Raw genomic sequence first — 22953 nt, 5'->3', positions numbered from 1 at the left:
TGCACAAGCTTCCTTCAAGTATCAAATCAAATTCAAATTTTATTTGTCACGTACACAGTCATACACAGTACGATATGCAGTGAAATGCTTAGACAACTGCTCGTGACCTAAAGAAAAAAAGAAAAGGCTACAAAATATACACAAATATATATATCTCTATATATATATATATATATATCTCTGACCTGTCTCCCCATGTGATGTCTGTGTTGTGTATGTAAGGTCGGGGGGGGGGGGGGGGGGGGGGGGGGTCCCATTTCGCTGCAGGGCAACTTGCATGTGACAAATAAAGGCTTTCTTGAGATGATTCCACACTGCTTCAAAGAAGTTGTGGTCTGGGCTCTGGGGAGGCCAGTCCATGACTCATACTGTTCCACTGTGTGTTTTTCTTTTTAGACATACTTTTACTTTTCAGAATGGCCCTTTATTGTCATTGTACACATACAATAAAGCACCTTTCTACCATCAGTTCCATTAATATTAATATCTCAAACATCACTGGCTGAAAGGTAGCTCCTAACCATTGCTGCAGATACTTTTGCACCTCTCTTCTGACCTGCTCATATTAATGAAAATGATTTGAACCAACATTTCAAATTGGGATTTGTCACTCCATAAGACCTTTGTCACAGATTTTCAATTCTTGTGTTCCTGTCAGCATTTTCTCTTTGTTTGCCTTCCATAAGAATAGTTTCTTCACACCAGCCCTGAGACCATTCCTGATGAAGCTGCAGTGAACAGCAGATGGATCAACTGATTGTAGATTTTAGGCCTGGAACAACTTCTTGACTACATTTCCAGAATTTTATGAGGACACGCTGCAAACCATGCTGAGATAAGCAAAGTTTTCAGTTAATAGTTCTTTAGAATCTGATTATCTAACTCTGCTATCGTTGGCATTTTTCATAGATTCAACTAAAAAAAGAAAAAAAGAAAAAGGAACAAATTAAGAGTTTTTGCAACAGGATGCTAGTAACAAAGTGGCTAAAGATACAATATGAATCTAATTCTGTCAAATTGTCCGTTACGTCTGGAAACAACACTGGATCTTTAAAGAACACCAATAATGAGGGGTGGCTCAAGACTTTTGCACAGTATTGTATCTTAGCTACGAGTTTAAACTCTGCAGTCAGACTGTAGTTTGTATGGCAGCAGGCAAAAAAAGTGTAAAAAAAGTTTGTTCACTGAGCATCTGTCAATCAAACACAGTTGGAAAATAAAGTGTGACACTGTGGGAAAGACTGTGGAGTTGTTCTTTGTGGAAAGTAAGAGGCCTGCCAGTGCCAGTTCACTGTTATGAATTTTTTTTTTTCCCCAGTAACTGCTGACTTTTTCATAAGTTCAACCCAAAAAGTATTCAAGTCCTCTCTTGCATACTTTAAACATTCAAAGTTTAAATTCTTCTCAAGTGTATAAGTGGTGCACTAAATGCATTTAGATTAGCAGCATATTTAATGCTTAAGCACTCATCAAGTACTTGCTAAAATGAGCTGCTTCATGTGAGATGCCATTTACATCTATTAAACTGGAAACTGGAGATACAATCCATTTCACTGAAGCCATTACTGCACTATTATGGACCCATGCCTTGGAGTGATTTATTAAAATTCTTAAAGCAATAGTTTCACTATTTTTTTTGTTTTGTCCAGTTCTGTCCGGTCACAAATCAACATGTTTCAGTCTGCTTATTTTTGAGCACAAAAACCAACAACTAGCTGTTTCAGAGGTCAGTTTCTGTAGGAGTATTTCTTAGCTGGGAGCAGTTGAAGGCAACAAGAGAAGAGCTACTGCTCTCATATAAAAAAAACCCTTAATATTAAAAGTTCATTCCTGAACTTTTAAAAGATGCTAGTAGGCATATTTTGTTTTACCATTTGACAAAGCCAGGCTATCATTTTCTCCCATGGTAAGCTTAGTATCTAACTCAACTGTTTGTTGGATTTGACTTTTCCCCCCAACCATCACAGACCTAAATTGAAGAAATGTAAGCTTTTTTATTTAGAGAGAGTTCCACATCTCTTCAAATAAACCATGCACATAAAAAAATGGAACCAGTTCAGTAGATCAATGTGAACCAAAGTATTTTATATTGTTTGCCTTTTCTGTGGCAGGTATGTTTGAGAAATTCTGTAAAAACAGCTTCCTCAAATGAAGTTTGTTCCTGTTTCAGTATTCTTAATATTATTTTTGCTATCAAATCTTATTGGAATTAGGCTTTTGCTTAATAATTTTACAACACTCATGTTAGTAAATTACTGTGGTCACAGTGATATTGAGACCTCAAAGTTCATGTTATTCATACTTTCTGAGAACGGTTCAGGAATTGCTGCTTTTGTACAATTGTGCGGACCATGTATGCACTACTGTGCAACACAAATATACTTGAATGACATTATTTCCATCGACATCTCTCTCCACAAGCCACTAACAGCTTTCCACTGCTCTTGTCTGGGTAATCTCATTCTCATTTCTCTCACCTCCACCGAGCATTTCCTTGTGCAGGGCTGTGAAACAGGGTAGTTTGAGCACACGGGCTGAGATGTCAGTCCAGAGTCCCACAGCACAGAGCGGTGACTCACCGCCACCCTCCCCGAGAGGTGTGATGTCCAAGCAGGCGACCTCATGCTCCATTTCTGTGGTACTGAGAAAGGTGAGGAGGATTTGAGAAAACAGTAGCAAACTGCCCTGCAAATTGTGAAAAGAAGTGTGACCAAATTTGCGCGCGCGCGCGCGCACACACACACACACACACACACACACACACACACACACACACACACACACACACACACACACACACACACACACACACACACACACACACACACACACACACACACACACACACACCTGACTAAAATAGCTAATGGGATAATTGTGTTACTGACACGGAGAAGGAGTTCTAATCAATTTTTCCTCAATGTGAGATACAAACTGAGAAATGTTACACTGATAAGTATGAGTCAGTTTAACACCAGCTAAAATTGCCAGACAACCAAACAACCAACCTTATTCAATTCAGAGTAATGGTTGGTGATGTAGAGGAAGAGGCAGTGTACATTTTGACCAGGTCAATAATAATAATAATAATAATAATAATAATAATGGATTGGATTTATATAGCGCTTTTCAAGGCACCCCATTCACAATCACAAATTAACCTAACATGCATGCCTTTGGACTGGAGGAGAAAGTTGGAATACCCAACTTTGCAGACATGGGGTGAACTCCAACAACAAAACTTCCTTCTCAAAGATGAGTGTCAGTCATACAGTTTACCTTCCTTGTTTATGCTCTGCTGAAAATATATATCTTTAACGACAAACCCCATTAGTGTGGGTGTATATGCTTGCTGAGTAAAAGCACAACATCAGGACATACAGCATCAATGTGGAAATATAAAATTACAGATGCCACAAGAGGCCTTTTCTTTAAATCATTTTAAAATGTCTATTGCTAAACTTGATAAGCGGATCTAAACATAGAAACAATTTTGAAGATGGAAAATATTCTAAGCTTTAAATTATAAAGGACATCAAGTTAAATGCCCTGGTATAAAATCTTTAATTCACTGTCATTAAAATGATTTTAAAAAACAGCCTTTTAGTATCACACATCAATCTGTACAACGAAGGTCAAACATCTAAATTGGTCATTACTACAAAGAAAGCTTTGAATAAAATGACAAGAAAAGAAGCTTTTCACTTTTTAATTAAAATGGCCAATGAACTGCATTGTAATGGAACAAGGCTACTCAACAATGCAAATATAATGGATAATCACTGTCCAAGGTGAGTACTCGCACTTTAATTATATTAGAGGAGAGCATTAGAGTCCTGTACACACCTTTAAGCCAACAGTGACTTTCTGGTTTACACAGATTTTTGTGACGCACACAGCAAACCAGCTGCTTATTGATGCAGCCCAAACATTATTTCAAAGCCTCCGTTTAAGACTCTTCCCTCTGTCTCCGTTTCATCATTTACGAACACCCACTGCAAACAAACACAGTGTTCCTCAAGCAGCCCTGGTGGCAAGCTTTACAACTGTGCATCCTTCTCTTCTAAACTACTGTGAAATAGTACATACATTACTGCAAAAGGGCCAAAAGACAGTCATACAAGGAAACCAGAGCAGCAACGTGAAAGAACAATAAAAAGTAACTCCACTATCCTCCTGCAACATGTATTAAATAAAAAAATTAAAAAAACATAACTGTGAGACTAATGAACTACTGGGGATAGAGTTAATTAACCTTTGTTAATAAGCTTCCATACCTCTGTTCTGTTGGGCATTGCATATGCAGTCAAATGTATCATATTGAATATTCAAATAACGTGAAAGTAGTCTAATAGTTATATAGAAATTTCTTTACGAAACATTTGAGCCCAACTTCCTGAATTAAGAGTTCACTTTTTATTAATAGGACAAGATTTAAGTCTCTGCACTCAGATAACTGAATAGCATTAACTGCAGTATATAGCTTTATTGCTCAAGTGAATCTGTATAGAGGTCCCAGTGAAAATGATGAGATTGGACATTGGACATGCTTGTGAACTCGCAAGCTGCTCATATTTGCTCACTAAGGCTTTCCATGATAATTATGCAGCTAAGTGAGCAGCCAGTTGGCTTTGTGGAAAGACTGGAAGTAATAATAATAATAATAATAATAATGGATTGGATTTATATAGTGCTTTTCAAGGCACCCAAAGCGCTTTACAATACCACTATTCATTCACTCTCACATTCACACACTGGTGGAGGCAAGCTATGGTTGTAGCCACAGCGAGGCTGCCAAATCGCGCCATCGGCCCCTCTGGCCAACAGCAGTAGGTGGTAGGGTAAAGTGTCTTGCCCAAGGACACAACGACCAGGACAGAGAGCCCGGGGATCGAACCGGCGGCCTTCCGGTTACAGATGCGCAGTGGGAAGTGGGTTTTAACAGTGAATAAAAAAATGTTAATAAGTCCCCATTTTTGTCCTACCTGATCTGTTTGAGCTCTCCAGCTAGGATCTGCAGGTAGTAGAGGGCTCGGCCCACAGCAAGCACCACTTGGGTGTGGTTGCACGCAGCCACACTGATGTTCCTGCCCTGTGGCTCCTTCCATTCACTCACCAACGTCTTGCTGTCCTGAAGCACCAGGCGCACAGAGCCTGATGTGATCTGGAGAAACATTATTTGTTATTTGGTGTTTCCACAGATGACAAAGAAACTGTGAGCTAGAAAGTATTTTAAAGAATATCTTATTGCACAGAATATCTTAATCTATGAAAAACCAAAGAGGTTTCATCCTTCTTCTAATTTTTTACATAAAATTTCCCATCTAATGAATTCCACTGATTTAGCACCGTTAACATATCAGATGCTAAGACTGCTTTAAAACACTTCCATTCATACTTATAGAGCTGATGCTAGACTTAAAAATAAAAGATAAAAGCAAGATAAAAACAAATGAAGACAAAGCAAAGGCTTCAGTAACATGCTTATTAGAAAATAAAGCAAAATCATTTTGTAGAAAATAAAGCAGTTTAACTACAATACAAATGTCAAGAAATATAGTATGATTAAAAGAAACATGAAGGATGAATGGCTGCCATTTGTTTGCTCCCAGAAATCACTTTTGTGAAACAACAAAACCAAATGTCACTGTAACATATAGTAATGATATTACTATTGTTGTAACGGTTCATTTCATTGCATTTGTATTTCACATCCCACAAAAGTCCCTGAGGTTAGGTAGCAAGACAAATGCAATGTTTAAAATATAATGGTGTATTGTAAAAGGGGAGTACTACTAGGGCTGGGCCATATTATACCGTTCACGGTAATACCGGTATAATGTTAGGCAACGATAGGAAAATGAAATATCGGGATAGAATGGGAGTAAAACGCGCATGCGCAGTGCCTTTGTTTTCATACGCACATGGCCGATTGTTGAGTGAAACAGATGAACCAGAATTGGTTTGTAAAAATGGTGCAACTTCCGTGATGTGGAACTGGTTTGGTGTTTGTCCGTCAGATACACAACAAAGCACATTTTTTTTGCAGAATATGCAAGCGGCCGTTGTTATTGTCGTATTTGTCGGACTAAGATGCTCTTAAATCTGGGAGTAATCTGGGTCCTAAACTCCGTATGCTTCAGGTCAAACAACACTGCAGCATCACTTAGAGTTAAAAACTGTCTAAATTCTTTCATCTTTAATAAAACGATCAGCATTGCTGCTTTACCAGGTGTAACTATAAAGTTTAACTTCCAGGCATCCATGAAAACAAAAGTTATTACATTTAACGGAGTTAGAAGTTAGCAGGAAGCTAGCGGAAGTTAGCTCGCTAGTTTCGCTAGTTACCTAAGCATGATATTGCATGTTCTGACTGAGAGATTTCTGAAAAAAATCAAACGTACAGCTCTGCTATCACTTCCAACATAAATGAAGACAGGAAACTAAACAGCAGTGACGTTTGTAGGGTTACTGAAGTTGGGCTAGCTGGTATATAATGATGTGCTACGTGATCGCTAGCGACACAGCTATGTTAGCATAACATAAACAGTGAAGCTGGAGGACGAACACTAACACTTTTCCACTTATAAAAGTTAACGTGAAGGTTCTTCATGGTTAGAGACAAATGCAATCGCATGGCAGGATGCTGTAAACGGACCAAACTTCAGTCAGGAGAACAACTGAGATAATCCATCCACAATACGAGGTTAGTCATTAATATACTGCAACAACATGGGAATAGAGCAGCTGCCAGAGAATTCAACATTAATGAATCAATGGTACAGAAGTGGAGGAAGCAAGAAGAATGAGTTTAATAAAGTTTGATTTATTGGACTGCTTTGTTTCGCTTAATGTGCCTTATAATCCCGTGCACCTTATGGTCCGAAAAATATGTACTGCACACTGCAGTTTAATGTTGCAAAGCACCTCTTTTTAACTTCAGTGGATATTATACATGGTTATGCTCAGGATATGTCAGCCCATTTCTACTGGAAATGCCTTTTGGTTAAACTTTCAGCAAGGAATTTGCATTTGCACTGTTACATTTTTATAAAGCTTTAATGTACATAAAAACCAGCTTCTTGTTTAAGTGAAAATAAATGGAAGGTTGTCTTTTTGCGCTAGTAATGTTGTGGAGTTGTATTTTGTCTCGCATCAATTATATCGTCGGTTATATCGTTATCGCAAATTTTCAAATATATATCGTGATAAATATTTTTGGCCATATCGCCCTGCTCTAAGTACTACTATACAGCAGTGAAAAAGCAAGACAGGACAAAGGCGCTGAAGAAGCCCTAATTACAGACTGCAGCAGGTATAAACATTAAGAAGTGAAGGTAGTGCACCGTTTAGACAATGCAAAACCTCACGCTGCAGCACAAATACAGTTTGATAAGAAAAAGAGAAGAAAAAATAAATAAATAAATCATGCACGGCAGTAAAATGCAACACTGTTGTAAATACAACGGCAAATTAATGCTGCAGAAAATAATGTTGGGATTTAGTGCACGGAACAGTATATAAGTGAATTATTTTATGCTCATTTTAAGTGTGCTCAGTGCTGCTGTTTATTACTAATGTGATGGTTGCACATTAGAGAGCTGTGTATTCTGTGTTATAGCATCTGCACTTCCAAGTGGAACTTTTGGAATTGCAGTAGATTAGCATCAAGTATAACAACATTTAGACTTTGTTTAAAATTACCTAATGAACTAAAAGGACATTCCAGTGAGAGAATAATGCAAAGTTTGCACTGTTGTAACTTCACGGTTGAGCTTCATGTGATGTTAGTAATGTACAGCTCAACAACTTGGACAAATAAAATGAAGAGAATCTTTACTGACCTTAAAACATGCTGCAAATAATCTACGAAAGCGTGAGACAAAGCTATCCAACCAAATTATGAATTAGGCACAAGTTACAGCGGTGGTTCATCCACGTATAAGGAGAGCCACTTTTGTAACACAGAAAATCTGACTTTAAGATTGACAAAGCTCGCTAACCCAGTCTTGCTTTGTAGTGCACCCCTTTGGAAACTACCTATGTATGATATGATGGTTAATCATACTGGTGTTTGCAATGGCAAATAGACAACATAAGCATCCCTCTGAAACTGTGTTTGTTGCCACTTGTAGGTGTTTATGTGGTGTTTTACTGCTTCTGAGAGAAATATCAGCATTGTTTACCAGCTCCTTTTTCAGACTTTTTGCAGTTTCGTGTAAGTATGGTAGTGCATAGTTGGCTTGTCTGAGCTTGTTTACTGGAATCAGCTGCCTAGAGCTTTTATTGTGACATTAATTAGAGCAGCGAAGCACATGGCCTATGTGCAGGATGTTGAACCAAAACTAATGAGCTAAAAATAAGGCTAAAAGCTGCAAATAGGTACCAAGTCAGCCATTCATTCTGAGTTTAGTGCTATGAGCATGTTCATGGCACACCGAGTAATTAGGTAAATAATAATCCTATGTTGACAATTTCCTATTACAGCAATATTTAATGTGAATTTTACAAACTTTCAAATTTGGACACTACCACTAAAAATTAACACAGTCTTTAGTGTTCTCATGTCTCATGTCACCAGTGCCATCTAATACTATGCTGTAGTGTCCTTTCGGGACAACCCCTCTATCACTGGTGGCTTTAATGCAAACGTAAGGAAAACTCAACTGAAGGGCCAAAACAATGAGTGGCGTAGCAACACTCAGTCAGATAATAACGTCAAAATGTATTCAATATAAACACATGAAGTGTACGAGTTAGTAAAAAACCCCAGCACTGAAATACGAGCAGAGTTTTCATAACCTAAAGATTAATGGTTGAGGTTGTAACATTTGGCAGAATTCCCAGCAGGATTCATCCACATTTCCAAAAGGGAGGATGAAACTTGAGATTAAATTAAGTAAAATATTTATATTAAGTATAAAATACATGAAGTCTTTTTGAACTCTTCACATTCAGAACTGGCCCTTTTAATCATGCATGATTCAGCTCCGCCAAAGGATATGTTATTAAATGGCACAAGGCCACAGCTGAATAATTAATTTAGAATTTGTGAAACGAATTCTTACTTTCCAAAGCATGAACAGACCCCGTACTTTATATATAACAGATATGTGCATGTGTGCATACAAACCTGAATAAGTTGTTGGTGTGCCACATTTCCACAGTAAAATGTCTGCTGGTTGTCAACAAAGCCTGGAAGCTCAGTCTCCTCAACTTCCTCACCACTCAGCATCAACACTCTGGGGGGAAAACATACTCTTGAGATAAGATGCGCATTTTCAAAATTGACCCTGTCCTTATCTGGCATTCTGCACAAACGCTCACCGTGTCTGACCCACAAAAGACAGCACCAGCATGTCATCTGTCTCTCTGCCTGCCTCAGAGCGGAGAGGCCACAGACCTTGAAGGGAATTTGAGAGTGTTAGACTGAAAAAGTTACTTTCAGCACCAATTTGCAAAGAAATAAAAGAAATGCAATATCAAGACGGTGCCCAATGTTAAACTATTCCATTTGTCAAATGTTAACATGTTGGAGGATGTACAGGTTGCAAATCACTCTCGAGGAGCCATTGATTACCTAAGTAAATAATTGCCTCTCATAAAAGAGGCCAGGGGCAAGAGCCAGCAGCTAACTCTTTTAGGGCATAGATGGTCGATAAAGAGCTATAAACTAACAAGTGTGAGCAGACCTTAACTGGCCTGTGTGTCTCATTCAAGCACCGGAGAAGAGTCCTTTGAGAGACACCTAATTTTCTGGGATTAAGAGGTGTCTGCTGTCGTTAAAACCTGACGAGCTTCCTAAAATTGTCTGCTTACCATAGCAGACACTGCAGAGCACTTTGATTTTCTAAATTAAAACAAATGCCTCCAAACCAAACCTTGGCAATGTTCCTGTTATTTAGAAAGTGCAGAGGGAAGACCTATGACATCGGAGCCATCTGTTCCTGTTCAGGTGCCAAACCTGAATGAGCAACAGCTGGCATCTTGGCCAGCAGAGGCAAACAGATGTGCGGGGTGAAGTGGCTCTACTCTGAAGTCAGTAGAATATTAAGGTCCAAATAAAGTCAAGGCTCGAGAGGGAGATGGCTGATGAGACACAGACTTACACACACAAAACACACAAACCTTTGATTCCTGGCAGGTCAATGCTGGCATGCTCATGAATTCCAATGCCATTGCGGATTATCCGAAGAGAGCCCTCTTTAAATGCACCTGAGCATGTCACCAGCTGAAAGCACCAAAGAGAGACATTAAGACAAAGATTGAGATATGTCGCTTTCCTCCCCCTTTTTGTCAATTAAACAACACCTTATTTCTGCTTCCAACCAACTATTATGTTTTTGTAAAGAATAAATCCTTTCACACAATCTATAACTTTTTATATATTCTAACACATCATTCACATCTGTAACAAAACTGTCCATTACAGTCACTAATCACAAGGGAGTGAGCAAAAACTGCAAAGATCTGAACTCAAGGACATGACTAATGGGACAAGAAACATGAGCAGTCAGTCATACCATTTTACTCCCAAATGAAGTCATTTAAATAATATGGCTATGTTGTAGCGATGTCTTCATGTTTCAAAGACCCCAGCAATTAACTTGCTCACTGCATTGTTGTTATAACTATTCAGTTAATCAGCGATTAATTTTCTCCATTAGTTTCCAAACTGTAAAACGTGATAACATTAGGGATGCACAGATATATCAGCCTTAAGTTGGGATTGGCTAATACTGGGTGTGCTGAATGTTATGAGCCAATTAGTAGTCAGTAAAAGATATCCATCTGCTGCTGTGGTAGCTAAAGGTTCAAATTCAGTGTAATGAAGACATAAAAGACTCTGAAATAGCTAAATACTTTTGTTCTTTGTGAATACGGTATTAATGGGCAGAAACACAAAAACAAAAAATAACAATTTCATAGCTTAAAGATTTTGTACTAAATGAGTGCTTCAGTGCCAAGAGAAAGCAGTTTAAAACAAACAAACAAGCCCCCAAAATGTTAGTATTTTGGTTAAAATTCAGTCAGACACATTATTATCATTAATGCTAAAAGACCTAGTTTAAGTACTTGTCATAAAAAGTCATAAAAGTGCAGAAATCCTTCTTATACGGTTTCGATAGTAAAGCAGACATCAATACAACTAAAATGTAGTTTGTAGAAATTGTGAACTGGCTCACAGTAGAGCGTCTCTGAGACTGCCATTATAAACATCACGCTGTTGAGATCCAGCAGCCTCAAGGTAAATAACTGCCTGTACAGTATGACTGGAGAGCACCAGAATGTTATTTATGCATCCAGTCATGGTACACTAACAGGATTAATACCAGAGCCTGCATAATCTCAGCGTCTACCACCTGCCACCCAACAGTTTCCTCCCAATAGAAACAGTCATGATGATCTTGGCAACCCACCTCGCTCCCTTGAGCATGTTTTCGAATGCCCTCACACACTAAGCCACACTCTCATGGGGCCGACTGCCTTTTCTTCTGTTGCACATCCATGAGCACAACCCCTATTATGATTTATCTGAGAGAGGTCGTGTTATATTTTCTCCTGCGCCATGTGCGTCAATCCTCTGACATCTTAACTGCGTTGCAATGTGTTTGCATTAATTAATCAGGGTCAAATGTTTTCCAGATTTGCAGCTAATGGCAAATTAAAACAATTGTGACTGGATTTATTTCTGGCCCTTGAATTAGAGAGAATGGATGAATGCAGGCAGTGGCTGATGCTGCGCTCGTCTGTACCCAGTAGAGTGGCTCAGTGCGCTAGTGGACCACTGCCTTTGGAACCACATCAAATACCCTGAGGCCTGGTGTCAAACTCTGCCAACAAAACCTTCTGCATCTCCCTGTGCCCCAGTGATTCAACACAAAGGAGGACAAATGTTCAAATTAGAAATTGGGGGGGTTTTTTGTGGGTTTTTTTTGTAGCAGATACCTGCAGTTATGTGTTGAAGAACATGCCAAAAGATGGTTGCATTTTAACATAAGCATTATATTTTGAGAAATAAGATAACATTTTCTGGATTTGTGGCTCCATTTTAAATCTGGCATTACCATGCAGTACAAGCTAGATCACATTGTATCCTGAATACAAATGGTTTGATATCTGCTCAAGGTAAACAGAACTAAGCACACACAAGTGCTGAAGATGATGGATTGTTGGGATACATGCAGACAGGGACAGGGTCTTCACCGTCAGTTTGAAAGGGTGTAAATATTATTAGAGGAAATTACATTCACAGCAATCTGGCTTTGTGCAATGGAATAAGAAAACCAATTTAGGTTTGTGTAGCAGAGGTGCATTTTAACATCCAGTGTAACTGCAGACCAGCTAACCAACATCTAGACTCGGCTAGGTGAAAAAAGGCACCATACATAAGAAGAACAACCACATTACATACAAAGCTCACAGGAATCTCCTGAGTGCACTGTACGCAGATTTTCTGGCTTTTGCAAGTTTGTGCTCTGAGGCATTACAAGCTCAATTCTGCTGAGAAGAACACTGTTAACATGGCCCTCGAAATCGCTGCATTGGTGGTATAAGCCGAGACTCCCTGAAGGCTGTGACAAAGATGATAATAAGGAGGAAAACTCAGAGGGAGACTCAACATAAGGCAAGTGTATCCAGTGTCTGCTTGAAGGGTTTTCAGTAATCACCATGTCACATATAAACTCTCTAGCAAACACCCCCACCCAAAAAAATTAATTTGATTTTGTTACTGAATATGTGATGTAGCCTTTATTTGCTCTGAAGCTCTGTTTTTTCTAGAAATAAAGGATTAAGCATGTGGATTTTACCTGGCCTTGGCCTTGCCTCTCAAGGTCAACCACACACATATCCACAATAGGGCCCAGATTGGTGAATGTCTCCATCACAGCCACGTATGAGCCTTGCTCATTGCTGTCCACGTTGAGCTGCAAATAAACAAAATTGTCTTTACAAAGGATGTAATCTGTACAATTTCTCTGAAAATCACACACGGTATGTCAAATTACGATGATCTTGGAGGTTATTAATTCACTATTTACTATACTTGCTTATTATATTTAAATTTAGTAAACCAAAATGCAAACATAAAAATAATAGAGCAGAATAATGAAGAACCGAGGGAAAAAAATTAATTTTCAAAATTAATTTCTGAATCAGTTCATTAAGTATTTCCATTGTTTAAAACAAGGTATGAAAAACACTGCAGGATTTATCGCACATTTCTACACACATCTACTAAAAGTTTAACTTCTTTTAACTTAGTTTACCTTTTTTTTTTTTTTTTTTTTAACCAGAGGAAAAAAACCCAGTGTGTTTAAAGTTATTTTCAATAACAAAAAACAAACAAACAAAAAAAAAACAAGACTCTTTCTGCTTACCTTTACTAACTGGGAGTCGCCTAATCTAGAGCCCACAAACACAACACCGTTGTCCAAGTAGGTCAGACATTCAGCAATAGATGTCTGTCAGTGAAGGGACACACAAACATTTCAGCCTCTTGATCATAGCACAGTGGGGCTGCAATTTACAATCAGTTACATTTTAATCAATATGAAAATGACTTTGCTGATTAATCCTCTACCAATAATTGTCAGAACTTAGTTTGAAAAAAAGAAAGAAAAGAAAAGTCACAAATATAATGATTTTTTTTTCCATCTGAAATTAAAGATTTTGACCTTTTATACATTAAATCATTAATAAAAAAAGAATTAACCTGATGATAAAAAACCCTTTTTTTCCAAGTATAATCCTCTAACAGGAGAATCAGAAAGGTCACCTAACGCACGACTGTTCAGCTAGAAAATTAAAATAACTTTGGCAGACAAAAGTTATTCATGTAAAGTGTAAAAAGAAAAGATTTTAAAAATTGAATTATTGTATTTCATAATTAAATGTCAGTAAATCTAAGTAATGTAAAAACAAACAATGTTTGTTATTAAATTTACCCATCACTGTGTACATGATTTTAGACATATTGACTTAATAAAGCGTTCTGTCTGACATTTTAACATACAGCTGTTCCTACGTGTTTATTGAACAGACTTGTCCTAATAGCAGTAGACTTTATAATAATCTAAAAAGCAAACAGCTCCCAACTCAAAAGCACTACTAGAGTAAAACTAGAAGACTAGCAGGAAAGCCTTTTCCATCTCTAAACTCCTCAGAAAGTAATTAAAGAAAGGTGCTACAAACCAAATGTCGTCTGCCTTGAACATGAGCCTTAGCTTCAAGCACAGTATTGAAATACAATCATTACCTAAATCAACTTTAAAGGGATAAGTGACAGCCTGGCAAGCAAGCAACAAAGAGGTGAGATAATTTGTTCTTATCTTCTGTGCAAGTGTAGACAGATCCATTAGCTCAGGGGCATAAACCACTAAAAAGTCAATTGTAACAAAAGACAGCACAGAGATGATGAGAACAAAAAGCAGCGGTAAGAAAATCAGAAAGAAACAGAGAGGGTCGTTGAGCCAGGAAGTGAGAAAGTGATGGGAGAAATGCCTGAGGAAAGGCAGGTGGATAAACAGATGGAAGACAGCCAGCAATACCTCGGCCTAAAGAAAAAGAGAAATGAAAGACCTCTCCAAGCAGCTCCACATGCAGGTCTTTGAGCACCACTGTGCCGTCCATTAGCTCCTCCTTCTCCAACAGCAGCATAAAGAGACGTCCCTCCATGTCACCGAGCAGGTACCGTGAGCCATTGGGGTCCACGCGGTTGTGGCAGACAATGGTGCTTTGCTGTAAGCGAGAGCAAGACACAAACACATCAAACACAATATGACCAACAGTGGTCAGCCAACACCTATAAAAGCTTGATTCTAATAGGGTCCACGCTTTAGCAAATCAACCATTAGTCAACTATTTATATTTGTGTGTGCAGGGAAGTAGCAGTGCTCCACCACCAAAGCACTTCTTGGAGTATTAAAGAATTCAGTATTATGTGTACACCATTTTAGGTACATTGCAAAAACCTTTCATGTTACTTTAAAAGATCTTTTAAATTGCATGTGGGTGCACAGCAATACATGTGCAGAGAAGGAAGCTGGAAAACTAAGTTGTCAGTGCTCTCTGTTGGACAAACTTTGCAATAGCAACAGTATTTCTAAACACATATTTTGTATGCTTGTAGAGAAATATCATGTCACTGATGTATTTTTGATATGCTAATATTCCCCAGGAGTAATCTGAAGCAGACTGATTTATCAGCCATTCGTACAATAATGTAATGCCACTCTTATATTGTCTTATCAGTGTTTGCTGTCATAATGTATCATGCTGTTTAAAATATGCTTTCTAAACTTTGAAAAGGTATAGGAAAGGACTATCAACTGAGGCTGTTGTAAAATATTTTACAGTACCTTCACTTTGAGGCTTGCTTTCAGCTTTCAGCATTGAGCTTTTCAAAAATTCTTACTCTAAACAAAACTGAGCAGCACCAAAACATGTTAGGAGATTCAAATAATACTCCAGATTAAAGCTGGCATTTAACTCCCGTAGTGTGACCGAGTTTGTTACTTTCTTTCAAAAGGAGATATTATTATTGTCAACGACTGCTGTATATGCAGAGTCAATTTCTCACTTGATCAAACCTTTACAAAACTCATTTTCACAATCACCCAGCCTGTAGCATTACTTAAAACTTTTGTCAAAAACTTTTATTTTCACAGCTTTGCAAACTTGTGGACTCCTCTTGACTGAATGGCAGGTAATTAGCTGGTTAGCTCTGACATGTGAAACCAGTCTACTTCCTCACCAGCTACTGTAATGCCCTAGATGAGCTGAGACATTTTCAGCAGACCTCCGTGTTGGCAGAAGCTTTGGTGTTCCACATTCATTTTTCACTTTGGTGCTCCAGAGTGACAATTTATTAATTAGCTGCCAAAACAGTTCTGTTATACATCAAAGGATAAGCCTCTGTGTTTTCTTGATACTTTTGAAAGGAGTGTGTTTGAACTGAATACAAATAACATATTAGGTGAAAAAAAAAAAAACAAATTAAAAAAAAATGTGGCTTCAATGATCACTTAACAACTTTCCTATTACCTGTTCCTATTCAAACACTAGAAAAGCTGGACAATGCTACCGTGCAGTTGTAGTAATGAAGACACGAGAGCTTGAATTAGAGAGGGAAAAAACCCTGACAGATCAGTAGGTCTGGAGGATGTTTTGAGCTATTGATAAGACATGAGAGGAATCTGTGTTTGAAGCCACCATTGTGTTGCATTTTCATTTGAGGTGTTAACTTTATTTTCATATGGTTCCAAAGTCCTTTTAGAGGCAGATTTTGCAACAAGGAATCCATCCTGAAACAAACCCACGGACTTATTTGAGCAGTTATTTTGAAGAATGAATTACATGAACTTTGATTCCTCTATAACATGAAAAACTGATTTAAATGTTTCCTGTCCTTTGTTAAAAATATTGCTTTAAAAAACCCTTTTCTCCTAGATGTTATCATTTTCACCAAAGGATTATATGACTAAATTTCTCTCTTAAAATGTCTGTGGTGGTACTGATACAGTTACTACTTCTTTTTCCATTTTTGCTTCTATTATAATCCGACATCAACTAAATAATCAAGGGGAAAAAAGCTAAAGGGACAGCATACTTTGAACAATGTTGGTTAGTTATGAATATGATAGTAAAGTGTATCCCAGTGATAGCGCTGCAGCTAATAAGCGCCAAGCAATGCAATTAAAAACAAGAAAATGTCAGGAAAAGGGGAGTGATAGAGGACAATACCAGAAATGAGGCTCATGCCATCATGGGTGAGATGACACACCAGGGCCAGGAACACCAAGAAAGTATCCAGAGAGAGCTCCAGGATTTCTGCTGTACAGCGGGACCTTTTCTCAGGGAGAATTGGAAGTACAGTGGTCCCTTATTTATCTCAGGAGTTACGTTATAAAAATAACCTGCGATAGGTGAAATCTGCGAAGTAGCCAGCTTTATTTTTTACAATTATTATAGATGTTTTAAAGCTGTAAAACCCCTCACTACACACTTTATACACTTTTCTCAAACAGGCGGGAACATTTTCCCACAATCTCTCTTGTTTAAACTCTCTCAAAGTTCAAACCTTCGTAGAAAAATAAGTCCAGAAATAGAATGAAACCAAAGATCAAACCCTGTTTTCAGGTCCAGAACATGGGAATAGAGCAGCTGCCAGAGAATTCAACATTAATGAATCAATGGTACAGAAGTAGAGGAAGCAAAAAGAATGAGTGGAGTAAAGTTGGACTTATCTGACTGTTTTGTTTTACTAATGCGCCTTATAATCTGGTGCACCTTATGCTCCGAAAAATACGGTAAGTTCTACCTCATCTTCCTCTGCCTTTTGGGTGCTACTGCACGTGCCTTAGATGGTGCAAAACGTTTCGTCGACATTGTTGTGTTTGTTGGGGAGAAAACTTAAGCATACAGTACAGCACTTCAGAGTCACACTGCTAGTGATCGAAGATTTATGTAAATTTGACAAGCTGAACTCATTCTGTACTGTACAGGAGACACAGCACGGAGGAGATTGATTGACAATGGTCTACAGCCAATCAGGACGCAGAACACAATGCGCTGTTAAAACCCCCTGAGAAAAAAAAAAAAGCATGCGAAATTGCACAAAAAAAATCTGTGAAACAGCAAAACCGTGTTATAGTGAGGGACCACTGTAGTTTTTTTTCCTCCTTCACTTTGATCCTATACCTTTAAAATGTTGTGTTATTATACAAATAGATGTTAACAGACTACAAAATCCAGTAAAAACAGTAAACTTGGTAAAAAAAGAAAAACACATTTTGAAATAAAACAAACAAACTTCCAAGCGGAGTGGCAATGCTCAGTTGTAGAAGAATGGTAGAAACAACCCATCATTATGGAAACAGGCCATAATATCAGCGATCAAAGAAGGGGAAAGAGGGAACAGAGTAGGTCATACAGACCCATTTCTAGATCACATATTATAGAATATTTACTTGAATAATTCCAAAAAGACCAGAAAATATTTGACAGATTCTGGAAACAAAAAACAAAAACAGGATTTTCACGCAAGACAATGTAAGGCGAGCACTGCAACTTGTTGATATCATGAGCAATAGTGGTTCAAAGTCACTGGCCAGCACTCTTAATCTACAAAGGGCCCATGACGCTGTACAAAGCCTATCTTAATCAGATTATTCATCAAAAAAAAAAATGTAAATAAAAATACTATTTAAAATGGAATACCAATAATATGATGTACCTGGGGGCTAATATCCCAAAGAATCTAAAAAACTCTTTAAATTATGGCCACATCAAAAAAAGAAATAAAACTAAAATTTGACTTAATAGTGATGTAATTTAATATGATTTAATAAATGTAAAAGTTCTATACCGAAGATGAATATCTAGGTAATTAGTTGGGTAAAATATGATGCAAACTTCAAACTTTCTTGGGGACTTTGTTGGAAAATTTCCAACATCTCAGTGAAAACTACAATTTAGACATACATGATTTGTTTAGATACTTACAGGTGAAGCAACACTTTTATAGAAATGCTAAAACTATTGGGGAATCTGATAAGAGCACTGTTATTATTTGGGGCACTATCCACAAGAAACAGGTATCTACAATTTATACATGAATACAATTTCTCATGAAATATTCCACCTTATACATCAAAATCAAATGGGAGAAGAAGGCAAATGTCACGCCAATAGTTGACGATCGATTAAATATGTGAATTAAATGCCAGCTAGTGGAGAGAATATTCATGAAAGAATTTTATGTTTTATTGCTCCAAAAAGAAAATTCCTACAAAATAGCAGATATGACAAACAGTAACACAACCATATCAGGTTTTGAGATTGACAATAGCTGTGTTATTGTATATTTAAGTAATATACTCCCTGATTATTACATTCAAAACAAATATTTTACGAAAGTATTACTTATTGACAGTAAAAAGGAAATAATAGGGAAGTGGCTGGATAAGGAGCCACCGACTAAAGACTAAGCCTGGTTCAGCCAGAGGTTTTATCCAGTTAAAAGGGGAGTTTTCCCCTTCCCACGGTCACAAAGTGCTTGCTCATAGGGATTTGTCTGATTGTTTGTGGGGCTTTCTCTGTTTTATTGTAGGGTCTTCCCCTTACAATATAAAGTCCCTTGGGAAGACTGTTGTTGTGGTTTGGCGCTATATAAATGAAGTCAAATTGAACAGAGATAATGTTAAAAATGCCCACTGTCATGGTCAACTACTGACTACGTGTGCTTTATTGTATTACTCCTGGGTTTTTTGGGGTTTGTTTTTTTTTTGTTTGTTTTTTTTTTAAAAAGGGCCCACACGTGAACCCACTGTGAAATTCCTAACCTATAACGAGATAAATATATGTTAATATTTCGATAGCTGGTACATCTTCCTTATTAATGTATCACAAATTCCCTGACTATCTACAGCAGATATATGATCAAGTGATTACCTATATACTTTTAAGACAAACAAGCTTTCCTGTTTCCAAATGGGTGAATTCATCAAAAGTTTGAATCATTAATGAACCCTGAAAAGTCAATAATCAATCATCCTTAAATTGGGGAGATAAGTTAATTATTAGGATAGTCAACAGGTCTAGCAAAGATATTTGTTTTAAAATGAAGATAATGAAAACAGTGTAATTAGAAGATTCCTAATCTGAATGATTTCGAATTTTCTTTTCGTAATTCATGAAAATGTTCTTCTAAAGAGCAGCGAGGGAGGAAAGAACAACCTCTAATTATAGAAGCGAGAAACCGTTGAGGGGCTCTTGGGCCTTGAGCTCTTTTAAATGCCAGTAGAAAGACTACAACTAAATCTTGATAATACTAAAACCCTGAGGTATTGGAAGCTTAGCACCGATAAGAGTCATAACAAAAGAAAGCACATGTACACCTTAGGGTTTAAAAAATATAACAAAACAATCATGCTTACAAAGTGTGATTCTGAAGACAGCTCTACAATCACACTCTTGATTTCACACCGTTTTATACACAAGCTTCAGATTTGGGCTCATGTTCCCAGACAAGCTCGATTTAATTAGTTTGCTTCCATCAGCCCAATACTAACAGCTATTTTGATGCATCACTGAATTAGATATAGGATACTTACTTGTGATAGGGCACTACTACCTGCTCTGCAAGTGACTTCACCAACTAACTCTATTTTGACTGCCCCTGGTACAGAAATAGTCTATTTGCTGAGACTTACAGTGCTTAGGCTTCTAACAGCCACAGTCTAACTCAATTCTACATTACTGCAACTTAAATGTTTACCTAGCTTCTTTTGAACAGCTGAACGATCAAAATATCTAAAGCAGAAGTGTGCTATCTGTTATCATTACCTTGATAGTGGGTGGTGCAATGGCCAAGTATTTGTCTCCATTGTGGTAGGTGATAGACTCTTGTCCTATGATTATAGCTCCACCAAATGGCTCAGGGACTAAAATACAAGAACACAGACAAGAGAGTGATTCTTCTGGGAAGTTTCTGCTATTTTGGAGATGTTTACAGCACAGAAGCTAATATCCTCTGCATTACCAGTTATCAGTAGTGCTGTGGGTTAAATGTATTCAACAATTGAAATTATTCATGACTTGTAAACTAAACTTACACACTTATGAACTAGCAATTCATAGCTCACATCCTTGTGTTTTCACACAGCAGTTTTCGTTATTATCACGGCTATATGTTGAGTTAAATAGTTGAAGTACCTGGGATCACCATTGAAGCCTCAGCCTCCACATTCTCCTGTTTCCAGGGGCCTTTGTTAAACTCCTTCTCCCTCAGAGAAACCTCATAGGTCTTCACATGGCGTCCCTGAGGGTCCTATGAAACACAACACATGGAATAAAACTGGTCACTAATTGCACTTTGCTACTGTGCATTGCTTAGTTACCATAAGCTTGAAACCATTCTCCCGGAATAAATAAATTAAATAGAAATGTCCCGGATATATGAATTTTTCAACATATTCTTTTTTTCCCATTTCATTAAAGGCACATTCCCACATTCTGTACTGCTCATGTACCTGGTAGATGAAACAAACAGTTGGAGCCTGGCAGCCATACAGAAAGTGAACGTCGATGACCTGGAGCTCCTCCAGTCTGATGTTGAAAGCTTTGAGCTCACGGTTGTCCCTGTCCAATGGGATCACCTTAAACAAGCCGTCATACAGCCGCAGGCCAATCATGCGGCATTCTGGGTCTACAATTCCGATGATACCCGTCTCTGACGGACGCCCAATACGATCCTGCAAAAGAGCATTGGGTTAGGAACTGTTTAGCACTGGGAGTGTATGAGAAAGCATCACATTATGTAGCACATAGCTAGTTACATTTTTCCAGCTGTTATAGTCTAAGAAGTCCAAAATGTCACTGATATAAACCACATTAAAGAATACAAGAATTCTGAAATGTTACCTAACGGTGTTTACCAATTTAAATGGCAAATGGATAATTTAAAACAGTCTAAATTAAGATTTATTAATATGAATGTAGTGGAGCTAAAAAAGAGTGAACTGCTGCATTCAACCAAGAAGAACAAAATACATACTGCCCTTCATATGAACACACCATAACAAATAGAATGTCCTTACAATGTGGCTCATGTCTATAACAATATTAGTGTTGTTGTCTCACCTGGACATTGCCATGGGCTCGGGTGATGATGTCAATGCTCTCCCCGGTCTGTTTGTATTCTAGGATGCAGGCGTTGTACTTAGATGTAAGAATGAACAGCAGGTCTTTGCTCTCACCCTGAAGAATGAGGAGGAAAAAGGCACCAGAGTTACATGTTATACACCTGATCAGCCTCTGTGAGCCCGATTAGAAGACAGTGCCTGCATGTGTCATATCCTATTTGTAATGTGCAGACTTTCACTATTTTTGAGAGGCAAAATTTGCACCCTACTTTGTAGATGATTGAGAAACACACCACAGTACAAATCATTTATGGTGCAGTTAAATATATATTAAATAACCAGACCACTAACTAGTCGAGCAGGAAAAATAATTCAAAGTGTTGCCGACTGCACACAAAACCCCTTACCTTGGGCCTGAAGAGCTCCATAACAGCAATTCTGCCATACATGCCCACTTCTTTGACGGGCCTCAGGCCCTCTGCTGTGACCACATAGATTTCCAAACGTGTGTTTTTAGCTATGAGCAAATTGAGGTCTTCAGCAGAGGTGAAGTGACCTGCAGAAAAACAATGGTTACATTATGTTCAATACACTGGTTTTAATGTGAGAGTAGTGGGCACACAGAGAAATTAAAAATGTCCACAAATATCACTAAATTGGGGCATAAATATTCTGGTGCTTCTCAAATACATTTACATATCAGCTTAACTGCTGATTTTTAATGTCTTCTTTAGTCTTTAGCAGCTTAAAAACAACTTACAAGGAAATTATCCAACTTCCTTAAGTGTTCTAATTTATCACAATAAGGAAAATCGCAAACGGTTACTTGTGTTCAAAATGGTCTAAAATAATATATCTTGGCCAAACTGGTTCATTCCATTATCTACTCCAACAAATGTAACTGTGTCAGAGTCAGTGCTACAATCAACGACCTACCATGAAAAGTAGTAATTTCGCAAGTTCTTTAAACATCTTTACACTCTGATTGCACTTGGCAGTATCAATTATCAGATTGCTTAACAATAAAAGTAACTTGTAAGTAGATTTCACGTCTAGACTATTACACGTGAGCATTCATCTCAATTCGTCACCCCATATCATCTCGAGGTCTCTACTATCGCCATGAAAAATAAAAAGAGAGTGAACATGAAGAGATGATGCATCCTACGCAGCCATTTCATGGGTGCATGTCAAACTGTAACTTTAATGTGACAGAATTCCTATTGGTCTAGCCTGAAATACAAAAAGACAGCAGCATAAGCGTCTCTATGAGCTTTAATGCATCACGGTTTTTGTGAGTCAAATG

General features: G+C 37.8%; 1 protein-coding gene across 1 annotated transcript in view; it reads right to left on the bottom strand.

Moving 5' to 3' along the window:
• ddb1 (damage-specific DNA binding protein 1) overlaps nucleotides 1-22953 on the bottom strand; it is a 47909-nt gene that overhangs the window by 24403 nt on the left and 553 nt on the right. The window contains exons 2-14 of the mRNA XM_026162014.2: nucleotides 22055-22203; nucleotides 21646-21762; nucleotides 21036-21257; nucleotides 20719-20833; nucleotides 20350-20447; nucleotides 14584-14742; nucleotides 13383-13466; nucleotides 12813-12929; nucleotides 10129-10231; nucleotides 9328-9403; nucleotides 9134-9242; nucleotides 4986-5164; nucleotides 2478-2641 (exon numbers count right to left, since the gene is read on the bottom strand). Coding sequence (XP_026017799.1) covers nucleotides 2478-2641; nucleotides 4986-5164; nucleotides 9134-9242; nucleotides 9328-9403; nucleotides 10129-10231; nucleotides 12813-12929; nucleotides 13383-13466; nucleotides 14584-14742; nucleotides 20350-20447; nucleotides 20719-20833; nucleotides 21036-21257; nucleotides 21646-21762; nucleotides 22055-22203 — 1692 coding nt within the window. The remainder of the gene's footprint in view (nucleotides 1-2477; nucleotides 2642-4985; nucleotides 5165-9133; nucleotides 9243-9327; nucleotides 9404-10128; nucleotides 10232-12812; nucleotides 12930-13382; nucleotides 13467-14583; nucleotides 14743-20349; nucleotides 20448-20718; nucleotides 20834-21035; nucleotides 21258-21645; nucleotides 21763-22054; nucleotides 22204-22953) is intronic.

Source organism: Astatotilapia calliptera, chromosome 1 (genome assembly GCF_964374335.1).
Source record: "Astatotilapia calliptera chromosome 1, fAstCal68.1, whole genome shotgun sequence".
NCBI lineage: Eukaryota > Metazoa > Chordata > Actinopteri > Cichliformes > Cichlidae > Astatotilapia > Astatotilapia calliptera.
The sequence above is the reverse complement of the archived record's forward strand: the minus strand, read 5'-3'. Positions and strand labels throughout refer to the sequence as shown.